Below are 16,357 nucleotides of genomic sequence, written 5' to 3'. Positions count from 1 at the left end.
CCCTTTACTAATAAGAAAAGTATGTAAAAATTAGAGTTTTCTCCACCTGTGAGTTCCACAGAATCAATAACAGAGGTTCTATAAAGCCTTAGAAGAGCCAGACATTCGCTTATGCCGGTGACACAGAGCACCTGTCTGACTCAACATTCATATAAGAAATTGCACCCAAAATTTGTCCTCCTCTTGGCAAGCCCATTGAAATGAAGGAACCTGATTCAAACAGGACCATTAATCCCAGTAGGTCTTTTCTGAGTAGGATTTATTTGGCTGCAACCCTTTACATTTCAGGAGGATGCGATTGAGTTGTTGATCTCTGGCAGATTTGCTTGGCCTGATGAGACTCCCTTCCTTCGTCTTATGACACTTGCCTTCCCCCTTCCTCCCTCTAGGAAATCACTCCCGGCCAGTTGAACCTGGAGGACCTTCTGGAGATGACGGACGAGCAGGTCTGCATGACGGTGAAGAAGTTTGGGGCCAACCAGGAAGAATGCGCAAGGCTCAACGCCTCCCTCTCCTGCCTCCGGAGTGTCCATAAATCAGGTGCGAAGGTGTGCTCTCCCTCCCTCCCTCGCTGATGACTGGGTGTCTAACTTTCAGTGGAGAACCTTGGGGCCCTCCCAGTTAGGTTATATAATAATAATAATAATAATAATAATAATAATAATAATAATAATAATAATAATAATTTTATAATTTATACCCTGCCCATCTGGGTGGTTTCCAACCAAATATTAAAAACAATACAGCATTAAAAACTTCCCTAAACAGGGCTGCCTTCAGATGTCTTCTAAAAGTCAGATACTTGTTTATTTCCTTGACATCTGATGGGAGGGCATTCCACAGGGCAGGCGCCACCACCAAGAACGCCCTCTGCCTGGTTCCCTGTAACCTCACTTCTCGCAGTGAGGGAACCGCCAGAAGGCCCTCGGCACTGGACCTCAGTGTCCGAGCTGGATGATGGGGGTGGTGACGCTCCTTTAGGTATACAGTATATATATATATATATTCTAACCCCAGGCTTCAGGACCTTATCTCCAATGGCCCATCTAGTCCAGCGCCCTATTCTCACAATTACCACACTGACCTGAGCGCAACAGCGCTCTCCCCTCCAGCAGCTGGTATTTAGAAGCAATGCCTTCAGTCATGGCTAGTACCCCCCCCCCCGTAGCCTCCTCTTCTTCCCTGAATTTTCCCACCCTCTTTTAAAACCATCTAAGTTGGTGGCCAAGGGACGCGGTTGGCAAAGGGATGCGGGTGGCGCTGTGGGTTAAACCACAGAGCCTAGAACTTGCCGATCAGAAGGTCGGCAGTTTGAATCCCCATGATGGGGTGAGCTCCCGTTGCTTGGTCCCTGCTCCTGCCAACCTAGCAGTACAAAAGCACCTCAAAGTGCAAGTAGATAAATAGGTACCACTCCAGCGGGAAGGTAAACAGCATTTCCGTGCACTGCTCTGGTTCGCCAGAAGCGGCTTAGTCATGCTGGCCACATGACCCGGAAGCTGCACGCTGGCTCCCTCGGCCAATAAAGCGAGATGAGCACCGCAACCCCAGAGTCGGTCACGACTGGACCTAATGGTCAGGGGCCCCTTTACCTTTTGTCCTCCGGCACTGCCTCCTGTGGGAGTGAGTTCCACAGTTCAACTATGCATTGCATGAAGAAATACTCTCGTTTATCTGTCCTGAATTGTCTAACAATGAACTTTGAGCTTCATTGGCTGTCTGTGAGTTCCAGTGTTATGGGAGAGGGAAGGAAGCACTTCCCATTAGCCACTTTCCCTAGGCATAATTTTTATACACCTCTGGCAATCTCCTCTTAATTGAGTGAAACTGGAGTGGAAAGTAGGGTGGGAAAAGCTTCTTGGCTTCCCTGATCTGCTTATAGCTTCTAGTGTATCCTAGAATGGCTGACAGGACCCTCCTGTTAGGGGTGCCTGGAAATCTCGCAGCTTGTTGATGTTCCTTTACGAATTCTCATCTGCCTCTCTGCTTAACAGTTTCTTCAGCAGCTGTAAAAAGAGTGTACAGCAAACTTTGATCGGAACTGCAAGTCTTGCAAACCTCTCTGTCATTTCGGAAGTGTGTATGTGTGTGTTGGGGGCAGGGGGAGAGACCTAATTTGTTGGCTTCCCAATGCACAGGGAATGGCTGTTGCTCAGCAGCTGAGCAACTCCTTTGCATACAGAAGGTACCAGGTTCAACTCTTGTTGTTTCCAGGCTGGGCTGGATGAAAGCCTGGTCTGATATCTTAGAGAGCCACCACCAGTCAGTATTGACAGTACAGTGGTACCTTGGGTTACAGACGCTTCAGGTTACAGACGCTTCAGGTTACAGACTCCGCTAACCCCGAAATAGTACCTTGGGTTAAGAACTTTGCTTCAGGATGAGAACAGAAATTGTGCGGCGGCGGCAGCGGGAGGCCCCATTAGCTAAAGTGGTACCTCAGGTTAAGAACAGTTTCAGGTTAAGAACGGACCTCCAGAACGAATTAAGTTCTTAACCCGAGGTACCACTGTACTGAGCTGGATGGATAACAAGTTGATAAGACAACCTCCTGAGTATGTGTTTTTAACAGTTACTGCAACCCACACTGGGACTTAGGGTGAATAGAGGGTAAATAGTCATTGTCACTACCATCATTTGTTGTTGTTGTTGTTTAGTCGTTTAGTCGTGGCCGACTCTTCGTGACCCCATGGACCAGAGCACGCCAGGTACTTCTGTCTTCCACTGCCTCCCGCAGTTTGGTCAAACTCATGCTGGTAGCTTCGGTCAAACTCATGCTGGTAGCTTCGAGAACACTGTCCAACCATCTCATGCTCTGTCGTCCCCTTCTCCTTGTGCCCTCCATCTTTCCCAACATCAGGGTCTTTTCCAGGGAGTCTTCTCTTCTCATGAGGTGGCCAAAGTGTTGGAGCCTCAGCTTCAGGATCTGTCCTTCCAGTGAGCACTCAGAGCTGATTTCCTTAAGAATGGGGAGGTTTGATCTTCTTGCAGTCCATGGGACTCTCAAGAGTCTCCTCCAGCACCATAATTCAAAATAATCAATTCTTCGGCGATCAGCCTTCTTTATGGTCCAGCTCTCACTTCCATACATCACTACTGGGAAAACCATAGCTTTAACAATATGGACCTTTGTTGGCAAGGTGATGTCTCTACTTTTTAAGATGCTGTCTAGGTTTGTCATTGCTTTTCTTTTAATTTCGTGGCTGCTGTCACCATCTGCAGTGATCATGGGGCCCAAGAAAGTAAAATATCTCACTGCCTCCATTTCTTCCCCTTCTATTTGCCAGGAGGTGATGGGACCAGTGGCCATGATCTTCGTTTCTTTGATGTTGAGCTTCAGACCATATTTTGCACTCTCCTCTTTCACCCTCAATAAAAGGTTCTTTAGTTCCTCCTCACTTTCTGCCATCAAGGTTGTGTCATCTGCATATCTGAGGTTGTTGATATTTCTTCCGGCAATCTTAATTCCGCCTAGGGATTCATCCAGCCCAGCCTTTCGCATAATCATCTGTAAAAAAATAAATAAAGTCTGCCTGCCTGGCCTCTTGCAAACAGCAGAGGGTGCTGTGGGATAACAGAAGCCACGCTGAGCTCAGTGTGGTGGTTGGATGTGGCGGGTCTCAAAATTCGCTGCTCTGGCTATAGGCAACCAGCTGTATTAATGGCATCATAGAAGTGGAGAGATGGAGGGGACCCCAAGAGTCATCTAGTCCAACCCCCTGCAGTTCAGGGATGACAGATAAGGAATCCTTGGCAGGTGGCCAGCCAACCTCTCTTTAAAAACCTCCCATGAAAGAGAGCTCACAACTTTTCGAGATATTGCCTGTAAGCTCCCATCAGTTGGGGGACCTGCACCCATGCTGAGATTTGGCTGCCCACCACCTGGCCGTGTGATCAGCAACTCTGTGGTTGAGGAGGTCTCGGCTATGGGCCACCATGGCTGTGCTCTACCTCTGCTGTCAGAGCAGCATGCTTCTGAATGACAGTTGCTGTGAATGACAGGTGAGCAGAGCGCTGGTGGTCTCAGGACCTGCTTGCGGACATCTGGCCGGCCACTGTGAGAACAGGACGCTGGACTTGATGGGCCAACCTGGAACGGTGTTGCGTTCAACCACCTCCAGCCCGTCGTGATAATCATAATGAACGCACAGTGAGAAGGACCATGTGCGGAACAAAGCCTTATGAGGAACGGTTGAAGGAGCTGGGTATGTTTAAACTGGAAAAGAGGAGATATGATAGCCATCTTCAAATATTTCAAGGGCTGCCACATGGAAGAGGGAACAAGCTTGTTTTGTCCTGCTCTGGGTGCTAGGACTCGAACCAATGGCTTCAAGTTACAAGAAAGGAGATTCGGACTAAACATACAGAAAAAACTTTCAGACCGTAGGAGCTGTCGAACATTCTCCCTCGGGAGTTTGTGGGCTCTCCTTCCTTGGAGGTTTTTAAGCAGAGGTTGGATGTCCATCTGTCATGGATGCTTTAGCTGAGATTCCTGCCTTGCAGGGGGTTGGACTAAAGGACCCTTTGGGTCCCTTCTAACACTACGATTCTCTTATTCTATGACCTTGGCGTGACCCTAAATCAACTCCCGATGCCTTTCCCTCCTTTGCTTTAAGGCAGAGGAATCTGGCATGGGGGAACGAGGAAGAGCTGGAAGGCTGCACAGGAAAGTGCTGATTTCGCCCTTCAGACGTGTGGCTGGTTGTTGCATCCTGGGACAAGCCCATCAGAGTTTTCCATCTTCCCCGCTCAGGGACAAAGCTGGCTTCTGGAGTCTTGTTGATGTTAGAGGAGGAGGAGAAATCCCACCCCCCATCCCAATGTAATTACACCCTCACATGCATTTGCCTCTCCCTCCACTGGTTTTTCTTCCTGGCTTCCTTCAGGCATGACATTAAATTTGCCACTCTTAACACACACACACACACACACACACAAAGGCGACACTAGATCCTGTTCTTCCTTTCTGCCAATGGCACACTCCCTTGGAATCTAGCTACTGCCAGGTCACAGGACTGATTCCAGAGGTGGGGAACTTTTTCCTGTCCGAGGGCCGCAGTTCCTACTGGGTAGCCTTTTGAGGGCCAAATGCATTCCTTGGAGGCCAGATCTGCTGCCTCTGTGGATCCTACCACATGAGGCAGTCCCCTCACCTTGCCTCATGGGTGGGCCAGCTCTGGGCTCCCTGACGTCAGGGATGAGTGGGGGGTGGGTGGGTGGGGGCACAGCCTTTTTTTGCATCCAACTTGTCCCCAGGTGGCTTTTGGGGGGAAGAAAGGTACAGTGGTACCTTGGTTTACAGACGCTTCAGGTTACAGACGCTTCAGGTTACAGACTCCACTAACCCAGAAATAGTACCTTGGGTTAAGAACTCTGCTTGAGGATGAGAACAGAAATTGTGCGGTGGCAGCAGGAGGCCCCATTTGCTAAAGTGTTAAGAACAGTTTCAGGTTAAGAACGGACCTCCAAAATGAATTAAGTTCTTAACCCGAGGTACCACTGTACTAACTTTCTGCTCAAGCTCCAGAATCTGTCATATTCTGAGGCAGCCGAACAGCTCCAGCTCTCAGAAATGCTTCGCCTGCGCTTTCAGTTGCTGCACCACAATGCTTTTCATGGCTAAGGCCTCTTCGCTGTGCTCTGCACCAAGAAACGACGGGCGAGCAGTTCGTCTCATGCTGCATGGAGTGTCATGATGCCCTATATTTCTGTCCCCCCTTCCCCCGCTCTCTGCTCGCACGTTACTCCTGTAGAGATATGTCCTAGGAAATTGGACCGCTCTAATGAATGACTCATTAACCGACATTGACATTGTACCTTATCCTAATTTATTAATATCAATCTCGACCCTTCCATCTCATCTGCTGCTGACTCAAAGGTGCTTTAAAGGGACAGAAGCTGTTTCTTTAGACTACGCTCGGAGAGCAGAGAAGGCTTCCCAGAACTTTCCACTGACTTCCAGGAGCGCCGTGCCTTCCAGGTGACAGCCTGCCGCTTCCTTGAGGCCTATAAACGTGGTTGTTGAAAAAAACCTTACAGTTCTATCAGAGCTTGGCTGCTGGGCCCGTGCTCTGGAGGTGGGAGGTCCCCCATTCAATGTACACAAAAGAACCTTCCTTCTGAATCAGACCATGGGCCCCTCTAGCCCGGACATCCTGTTCTCACAGTGGCTGAACAGCTTCTTATGGCAAGCCTGCAAGGAGGACTTGGCTACAACAACACTCTTCACACTTGTAATTCCCAGGAAATTTGGGGGCATCTTCTTCTTCTTTGGCGATCCCTCGTAGCTGAGTAAGATTGCCTTCCACAAACACGGTTTTAACAGTGAGTGCGTAAGTGACTGTGGAGGCCAATTCTGGATCTACACGTCCTTCCACAGTGGGGACATAGATTTCGGGGTAGGAGTTGATCATGGTGAGGGTTTGCCAAGCGTGCCTTCCTCTTAGCATGTTTCTCCCTTTTGTCCTGAGTTCGAGTGTCTTCAAAGCCTTTGGTAAAGGCTGTTCTCCAAGTGGAGCGCTAGCAAGCCAGTGTTTCCCAGTTGTTGGTGTTTATACTACATTTTTTTAGATTTGCCTTGAGAGAGTCTTTAAACCTCTTTAAAGGTTTAACCACCAGCATTATGCTTTCCATTTTTAAGTTCGGACTAGAGCAGTTGTTTTGGAAGATGATAATCAGGCATCTGCCCAACATGACCAGTCCAGCGAAGTTGATGTTGAAGAATCATTGCTTTGACACTGCTGATCTTTGCTTCTTCCAGTTCACTGGCATTAGTTCGCCTGTCTATATACTACCTCTGACAGTGGAGGCAGAACATGGTTGCTGATAGCCTTATTCTCCATCAGTAAAAGAATAATAACATAAGAACAGCCTTGCAGGATCAGGCCAATGGCCCATCGGGTCCAGCATCCTGTTCTCATGGAAGCCAACGAAATGCCCATGGAAAATTTGCAAGCAGGACTCCAGCACAAGATCTTTCTCCTCTCCTGTGGTTTCCAGCAAGTGGTATTCAGGATTACTGCCTCTGGCCGACCACTGAGGCAGAGGACAGCAATCATGGCTAGTTTTGGACTGGCTGGGTGTTTTTAACCTCTCCCTTATTAACTGGCTTCTATTAAGTATGTTTGGGATGCGGGTGGCGCTGTGGGTTAAACCACAGAGCCTAGGACTTGCCAATCAGAAGATCGGCAGTTCGAATCCCTGCGACGGGGTGAGCTCCCGTTGCTCAGTCACTGCTCCTGCCAACCTAGCAGTTCGAAAGCACGTCAAAGTGAGAGTAGATAAATAGGTAACACTGTGGTGGGAAGGTAAACGGCGTTTCCGTGCACTGCTCTGGTTCGCCAGAAGTGGCTTAGTCATGCTGGCCACATGACCCGGAAGCTGTACACTGGCTCCCTCGGCGAGATGAGTGCCGCAACCCCAGAGTTGGCCATGACTGGACCTCATGTTCAGGGGTCCCTTTACCTTTACCTATTAAGTATGTTTACTGTGATCTCATACGTTGCCCCGAGAGAGAGCTCTTGCCCTTAAAGGCAGACTATAAAATATTTTAAATAAAAATAAAACAAAAGCTTCTTTTTTAAAGGGAAGGCAGGGACATGAAAGCCAAAAAAAAAAAAAAAAAAAAAAAAAAACCCCTATTGAGAAATTGCTGTTTGGCTCTTGAATTTTCCCCAGCCACAAAATAACTGCAGCTTGAACGCCGATAAAACCAGCACCTTTCTGCCGCGGGAAGTTTAGCAGGCATCTGTGTAACTTTGGCATTTCTTGTGTAGAGAAAACCCGATCTTCTGGAAAGGTCCTTGGAAGTGCAGAAGGGCCATTAATGCAGAGGAATTTTTTTTTGTTTTAAAAGGAAACAAAAAAGGGTGGGGGGAAGGGGGCGGGTTGCTCAGCCTTCTCTTTGGCTAATTAAATAAACCTCGCCTGCGATGATGGACAGGTGAGACGAAGAGATGGACAGCCGGCTGGGAGATAAATGAAGAGGGAGGCTGTATTGACTCTGCATCATGACCAGAGCCTCCGCGGTTCCGTGTCGCAGATAAAAGGTCACCCGTGTCGCCACGCCGTCACTTCTTCAGAACGGGCGTCTGACGGATGTGCTTTCCACGCCTGCCCTGGTGACGGATGTCTGGGGGCTCGGAGAAAGGATGGCTGTCAGCTGATTTCCCTCTGCCTCTTTCCCTTATGGTCTCATCTAACTTCTTCCTCTGTCCCCCTCCAGGGGTGTGTGTAGATTTCTGCAGCCGAAAAAGGCTCTGTCCTGTCCTCGGTCCGTTGGCGTGTGTCTGTGTGTGTTTTTATCCTGCTCTGCTGCCATTATCTGCACTCGGTCAATCACTTCGATCCGAGAGGCTGTTGCTACTGAAGCCTGCAGCATGCTGAACTGCTGACAGAGCGGGTAACGTTTGGGGTGGCATTGCAAGTAGGGTAACCTCTCAGGTTGCATCGCCAGGGGGGCACCAGGTGCCTTGTAAGCATTGTTATCGATGGTGAATATTAATCACAGGGGAGCCATGTTGCAATAAGCGCACCGGGCCATTAATCAGCTGCTGGCTCGTGAATGCAGTTGCCAGAGTCCCAGCAATGGGGGTGGGAAGGGGAATGATCCATTATCGCTCCAGACGAAGGAGGTGGGGGTGAGGAAGGAGATGGATGGGCTTCCATTTGTCATTTTTGTGTGATGGCTAATGCCTCTTCATTAGGATGTATAGGACCGCCCCCCTAAAGCATTGTAGAATGGGCTGAAGGCTAATCCTGATCTGCAGGGCATTCACACTCCACCCATCTTCCATTTTGAATATATTCACTAGCTCTGACTTTGCAGTCTAGATTGGGACCACCACCTTGCACAGGCACCCGCAAGATTCCAAAATGCTTTTTCTCTACCCAGCAATAAAGCTCAGCGCTTGAATACATTTAAGCGTTCCAGACGCACCATCTTCCTGCTTTTACAACAACCTTGTGAGGTAGACTGGGCTGGGAGAGTGGCTTGCTTTGAGGCAGCAGTGAGGAACTTGTGGCCCTCCATATGTTATTGGGACTACAACTCCCATCAGCCCTGATCACCAGGCTCTCCTGACTGGGTCTGATGGGAGCTGGAGTTCAGCAGCTTCAGAATGCTCACCTAGTGAACTCATGGCACTGGGGTGGTTTGAACCCAGAGCTTAGGGCAATCTCTCAGCTACTGGGCTGCATCGGTGCTCTTGCAACACAACTGCAGCATGTTGTCAAAGAATCAGGGTCCAAGGGATCTGTGTAGGCCAGCAAAAGGAAGCAGAGCCTCTACGTCCAATGTCAATCCAATGCTTTCCCTCTAAGAGGGTTTGGCAACTTTCAGGAGCCTGGGTCCCTTCAGAGCCGCAGGTTTGGCTCCGGGTTTTAGAGGAGAGAGGGAGAGTCAGATCTTTGGTTCTTCTGGCTAGTATTTTCAGACAGGGGGTCCCTCCCTGGACGACCTGAAGATGCACCTGGGACCTTCTGCATTCGAAACAGAGGCTCTTTCATTGAGCTGCAGCCCTTCCCCACTCAAAGCAGTTGACCATTTAAAACAGTGGCTTATAGTCTAATGCAGGGGTGCCCAAACGTCTTTCAAAGAGGGCCAGATTTGATGAAGTGAATGTGCGTGAGGGCCGGAGTTGTTGAGCTTTAAATCATCGACCGGAGGGCCCCCAAAATGGACTTTGGACATGCCTGGTCTAATGAGACATGATGGAAAAGGAAGTGGAATGGGAGGGAAGGAGAAGGAAAACAGGCTGGTACCAAGACTTCATTTTGTTCCTAATGGCCAGACAGAACGGCTGTGAGTGGAGGTAGTTCTTGGACCAGGCAACTAGCGTGGGCCAAGCTGGTGGATGCTGCCTTGAAAATCTCCTCCAACCAGGCTGATCTATGCCACATTAACACCACACATTGAAAGAGCACCATACGATTTTAGACAGTTTCCCCTTCCCCGAAAGGATTCTGGGAGCTGTAGTTTGGCGAGGGTGCTGAGAGGGTGCTGTTAGGTCTCTGCCCACCTGGAGGTGCTGGGGATTGAACCCGGGGCCTTCCTGCCTGCCAGGCAGATGCTTCTACTCACCTGAGCTGCGACTCCTCTGTACCTTTCACTCGCGTTTGGATGCAGTGCGCCCGTCGCGATGAGCAGCAGCCCTTCGTGACATTTTCTGCTTTTCTGTGGCTTAAAATTCCTGGTTGCCGTAGTAACTTTTGCTTTTTCTTGTGGGGGAGGAAAGCTAGAACACACTTGAGGAGCAGTTGCCGTCTCGGAGAACGCAAAAACGAGGGTTGCTTTCTCACCTCGGAAGACCTAGTGGCGGTCAGCCGAGGGATCTGGGTAAGCCTGCGCGAGGGCCCCAGCGAAATGAGGGCGAGGGACTTGTGGTCCTGGGTGGTGTGTTTTTTGAGGGATGCCTACCTAGACGTGGTCCCGTTGGGTGCTCTGATACCGCTGTGTGTATCTCTTTGAAGCATTGTTAGGGCCGTTGCAGAAGACTAGGTAGTATGGGGCATGTTATATTCAAATGAGTCCCTTGGGGAGAACAGGTGAAGCTTGGGAGGAGGCCTGGCAGAAGATCAGCACCACGGACAGTTCACTGTGTGTTCTGGACAGAGCACGCAAGGCTGGATGTTGCTCTAGCTAGGACCTGCGGCTCACTGAGGTCTTGAATCAAGGGTGGGGAAGCTCAGGCCAGGGGCCACATGCGGCCCACCAAGCTCCCCCATCTGGCCCCCAGGACTCTCCCGGGGCCACACATCTTCTCACCAGGCAGCATCCCTTCACTGGCCCTCCTTGAGGAACATAGGAAGCTGCCTTATGTTGAGTCAGACCCACTAGTCCATCTAGCTCAGAATGCCTTCAGCTCAGCAGGTACAACAGGAGACTCTCGGGGTTCTGAGCTCGAGCCCCACAGAAGATTCTTGCATTGCAGGGGGTTGGACTAGATACCCTTCGTGGTCCCTTCCAACATTACAATTCTATGGTTCTATGAAAGGGAGTGGTTTCTTGAGGGTTTCAGGCAGGGAGCCCTACCTGGAGATTGCCAGGGATTGAACCAGAGACCTTCTAGCTGCTAGGCAGATGCTCTGCCACTGAGCTATGACCCTTCTGTGATCTTTTGCTCCCTCCTTGAGTGCTTTTGCCTGGCTGGTATGCGTCCTTGAGCCTGTTGCTTACCTGGATGGAGGGTTGTGTGTGTGGCTGGAAAGTAGCCTGCTATAGAAAGGGGAGATTTGTATCCATTGCCATTGGCATGCAGCCTTTGGAAAGTTGCCTTTTATTGAATGTGGTCCTTGAGCTGAAAAAGGATCACCACCGCTGGAATAGAGGAAATAAAAAGCAAGAGGGCAGAAACAAAAGGATGGGGAGGTATCAAATCTGAGGGCTTTTAAATGTCTGCAAATGATGTGGGTAGATGAAGAAGGAGCTCATCACAGAGAAGTCACAGCCACAAACTGATAGGTCTGCCCATGAGAGCCAGTGTGGTGTAGTGGTTAGTGTGTTAGACTAGGACCTGGGAGAGCAGAGTTCAAATCCCCATTCGGGCCATGGAGCTCACCTTGGGCCACTCAGGGCATCTCAGCTTAACCTCTACCTCACAGGGTTGTTGTGAAGATTAAATAAGGACAGGTGAACTGTGTATGCTATGGGTAGGCAAACTAAGGCCCGGGGGCCGGATCCGGCCCAATCGCCTTCTAAATCCGGCCTGCAGACGGTCTGGGAATCAGCATGTTTTCACATGAGTAGAATGTGTGCTTTAATTTAAAATGCATCTCTGGGTTATTTGTGGGGCATAGGAATTCGTTCACCCCCCCTCAAAATATAGTCTGGCCCCCCACAAGTTCTGAGGGACTGCTGAAAAAGTTTGCTGACCCCCATGCCACTTTGAGCTCCTTGGTGGAAAAGGTGGGATATAAATGCAATAAATAAACATATAAAATGAAAAAGGGTGCTGGAAGAAATAGTAGCTCGAGGGGTTAATTCTGCAATGAAGTTTAATTGGCAAGAGAAGGATTTTGCCCAGGAAGCCAGGGAGCATCATAGCCACGTGTAGGAATGTAGCTGTGACCAAGTTATGCAAGGCAGTTTGAAAATTTTTGTGCTGGGTGCTTGGGAAAAAATATAGAGAGAGCTGACACTTGTGTGCTGTGGGGTTTGATCCAGGTGTTTCCTTTTTTGTTTAAAGAGAGAAATGTGTTTTTTGTGGAACGTTGGGAGCAGATTCCTGGATACTTGCCACTATCATGACAGCGACCGGATGAAATTAACTAGACCAGAACCTGCTTGATGTCGTTTAGTCAATTGCAACTTTCCACTGGTTTGTATAGAGCCATAGCCCACTTCAGACATTCAGAGATCATGATGGTGGTGCGATAAAGCATGTCTCGGAAAGGGGCATGTGGATTTCAGTATCCATAGTGTGATACTTAGTAGGGGCAGGCCAGGCTGAGGGAACAAGCTTATTTATGCTGTTTTCCTGACTCCTCGCTGTAGGTGTCTCTCCTGAGCCCTATTCAGGTGTTTGCCTTAAACAGAAGATCAGGTTTGTGCATTCCCACAGGCTGCAGCCTCATAGCTTCCTGAGTCGGGCAAAAGATCTGGGTTCCCAATAGTGGGGATGCTTCCAAACCGAATGCACTAAAAGTTTGTATTCAAGCGCCCCATTCAGCATGGGAAGGTTGGGGGTTATGCCCCTCCCATGCCTCATACATGCTTTATCCCCCCCCACCCCAGTTCACTGAAGGCCTGAATAGGTCACTGGTTTTGTATGAATCAAAGAGAGAATAACAGTTTGCCATGTAAAATATTGGCTATGGTGCACCCACATTAATCTACAGTGCACTGGTCAGAGAATAATAGAATGGCAGAGTTGGAAGGGCCCCCAAGGGTCATCTAGTCCAACCAACCGCAATGTAGGAATCACAGTATAATAATAATAATAATAATAATAATAATAATAATAATAATAATAATAATAATAATAATTTATTATTTATACCCCGCCCATCTGGCTAAGTTTCCCCAGCTACTCTGGACGGCTCCCAATCAAGTGTTAAAAACAATACAGCATTAAAAACTTCCCTAAACAGGGATGCCTTCAGATGTCTTTTAAAAATAGGATAGCTGCTTATTTCCTTGACATCTGGTGGGAGGGCGTTCCACAGGGCGGGTGCCATTACCGAGAAGGTCTTCTGCCTGGTTCCCTCTAACCTCACTTCTCGCAGTGAGGGAACCGCCAGAAGGCCCTCGGCGCTGGACCTCACTGTCTGGGCTGAACGACAGGGGTGGAGACGCTCCTTCAGATATACGAGGCCATTTAGGGCTTTAAAGGTCAACACCAACACTTTGAATTGTGCTCGGAAACATACTGGGAGCCAATGTAGATCTCTCATGACCGGTGTTATATGGTCCTGGCAGCCACTCCCAGTCACCAGTCTAACTGCCACATTCTGGATTAATTGCAGTTTCCAAGTCACCTTCAAAGGTAGCTCCACATAGAGTGCATAGCAGTAGTCCAAGCGGGAGATAACCAGAGCATGCACCACTCTGGCGAGACAGTCTGTGGGCAGGTAGGATCTCAGTCGTCATACCAGATGGAGCTGGTAGATAGCAGAATTGACCTGCACCTCCATGGACAGCTGTGAGTCCAAAATGACTCACAGGCTGTGCACCTGGTCCTTCAGGGGCACAGTTGCCCCATTCAGGACCAGGGAGTCTTCCACACCCACCCGCTCCCTGTCCCCCCAAAACAGTACTTCTGTCTTGTCAAGATTCAACCTCAATCTGTTAGCCGCCATCCCAGAATCCCTGACAGATGGCCATCCAACCTCTGTTTAAAATCCTCCAATGAAGGAGAGACCACCACCTTTCCAGGTGGTCTGTTCCACTGTCCAACAGCTCTTACCATATGAAAGTTCTTCTTAATATTCAGTTGGAATCTTCTTTCTTGTCATTTGAGTCCATTGGTTTGGATGCTTGCTCCATCTTCCATGTGACATCCCTTCACAGATATTTGAAGATGGCTCTCATAGGGCTTCTTCACATGTTGGACCTGCGCTTTCCAGGCTTTCAATCTTCATGTCCAAGTATTCTTTTTTGTTGTTGCTCCAGAGCTTTCCCTGCAAAAAAACAAAACCCCAAACCCCAATCTTTAAAGCTGAAGTGAAACAAATGGCAATTCACAGATCGCTGTTTGCTCCAATTCAGTGGTAAAGATGGTTTGCACAGGGATAGCAAAAACAAGAGTACTTGGACTCAGAGCTTTAATGCTGGAAAGCACAGAGGAAAAGTAAGTGAGGACAAGTTCTTAGCCTTCTCTTCTCCAGGCTGAACATACCCAACTCATTCAAGCCTTCAGCAGAGGGTTTGCTCCACCACCTTCGCACCAAGCTATGCACATTTTCTTTGAGTCAAGATAGACATGTATTCTACGTGCTTGTTTTGGTGTTTCCAAGGGCACAGCACACACAAAAATGTTATGAAAATCCACCAAGGCGGTTTGACAGCCGACGGTGGCAGGATGCAAAAATCTGAACACACCGATTCCGGGTCTGTGACGGCTCAACAATGCCAAAAAACCGAGTCTCTGAAAAGCATCCTGTATGCTTTTGTGTGAGCAGGTATTAGCTGAGAATGGGCTCCCCAAACTCTACTTTGATATTTTTAGGCATGACGCACTGGGAGAAGTATCAAGTTATTTTTACGAGGGTGCTCATCAATCATGTAATGACACAGCCATCAAAATAAAAAGAGCAGATAAATGAATGCAGGGAATGGCAAGGACTTGCCTGGAGCCTGGGCTGTGGGGTTGAATGACCCCAGATTGGGCTCCGATATGAAGAGCCTTTCTTGGTTGGACGTTGGGCTACCCTTCTCTCAGTCACTCCACACCTCTGCTTAGCAATCATCAATCATAATTAATTAGCAATGTGGTAATTAATCTTGCCGAAGAAGGTGTTCTCCCTGGATAATCATCTCCTACTGACCAAGAACTGCAAGAGTTTGTCCCTGCTAGGGATTGGCCCTCCAATTATGCATCACAATCGTCTGCTATTTTGAGGGTGGGGAAGTCTACTCACCTCAGTCGGATTGATTGGGGTTGGAAGGCTCTGTGGAAAATGGGAAATGGTTGCCTTCAACACGTCCCTAAACTGCTTGACGTCTTGGCTGGAGAGTGAGGAGAGGCTGTGTCTGGCAGTTAACCAGAAGGTTGGTGGTTCAAGCCTACCCAGGGATGGCTGTGGGCAGAATTCCTGCATCACAGAGGGTTGGACTAGATGACCCTTGGTCCCCTTATGACTTGACAATTCTAGGGCCACCTTCCCCCCTTCAAATACTGTGCAATTCAGAAGCAGTCCTAGGTATTGCGATGTGGAATCATAGAGCTGGAGGGAGCTTTGCAGGCCAGCAGTGAGAAACCTCTGCCCTATGGGCCTTATTAGACTCTCCGGGCTCCCCCATTTGGCCCATGCAGCCATGTTGGATGAGCAACATTCACCTGTTCTATGCCTTACATAATATTAATCATGTCCGCTGTGGGACAGGTAAAGGCACTGCTTCCCTGCTGAAAGGAGGGACTTGCAGGACCCACCAACCAGCTGATCATCAGCACTTGCAAAGAAATGATGGGGTTTTAGCAAGTGTCACTGATCAGCTGATCTGGCACCTCCGATCAGCTGATTTGGCAAGGCCGGTCAACTGATTGTCGGCACCTGCAAGGCGATGGGAATACAGGATGTCTGTTGACTGGAGAGGAATGTAGCATAATGTATTTCTGCTTTGCTTGACTTCTTCTGAGCTGCGTCTCTGCAGAAGCAGCCGAGAGCAGCCTTTACCAAGCTGGTGCTCCCCACGGCGGGAGTGGCAGCCCAAAACATCTGGAGGGGGCACCCACAAGACTGCCAAGACTGGTTGGGGGTGTTAGTGGGGCAACATATTTATCTTTTTTATTTGAGTTGCCAGCCAACTCCTCAGGGACTAGGATGCTAGTTTGTCGGCTGTCCGATCGCCCAGGTGGGCAGAGCGCGCTGAGGTCATTCCGGCATCCAAACGGGCTGATTCAGATTCCTCTGGGATCAGAGGCAGTTCTCCTTTTGCAAGGAGGCAGTTCTCCTTGATGCTTAACTCTGTCAGCTGCCCAAATTCACTTCCAAGTCTTTCTGCAGCTTCTTTCTCCAGACGCCCATTAATTTTCCTTTGGAGGACTCACTTGTCTGATCCGCTAATGCTTTCCACTCCCAATCAGTCCAGCCCCTCAAACTCCACCAGATCTCTCCCTCTCTCTCCGTCTCTGCACCAGACCCCTTTCAGCCTCTCTCGAAACATCCTACTGCATTAGCAGCCGAGACAAAGAGCCCT

General features: G+C 49.1%; 1 protein-coding gene across 1 annotated transcript in view; it reads left to right on the top strand.

Moving 5' to 3' along the window:
• The window catches only part of KSR2 (kinase suppressor of ras 2), a gene marked incomplete at its 3' end in the record, with an annotated part of 190,741 nt that overhangs the window by 35,182 nt on the left and 139,202 nt on the right, over positions 1-16,357 (top strand). The window contains exon 3 of the mRNA XM_081175270.1: positions 390-540. Coding sequence (XP_081031396.1) covers positions 390-540 — 151 coding nt within the window. The remainder of the gene's footprint in view (positions 1-389; positions 541-16,357) is intronic.

Source organism: Podarcis bocagei, assembly GCF_964188305.1.
Source record: "Podarcis bocagei genome assembly, chromosome: 16".
NCBI classification, from domain to species: Eukaryota; Metazoa; Chordata; class Lepidosauria; order Squamata; family Lacertidae; genus Podarcis; species Podarcis bocagei.
The sequence above is the reverse complement of the archived record's forward strand: the minus strand, read 5'-3'. Positions and strand labels throughout refer to the sequence as shown.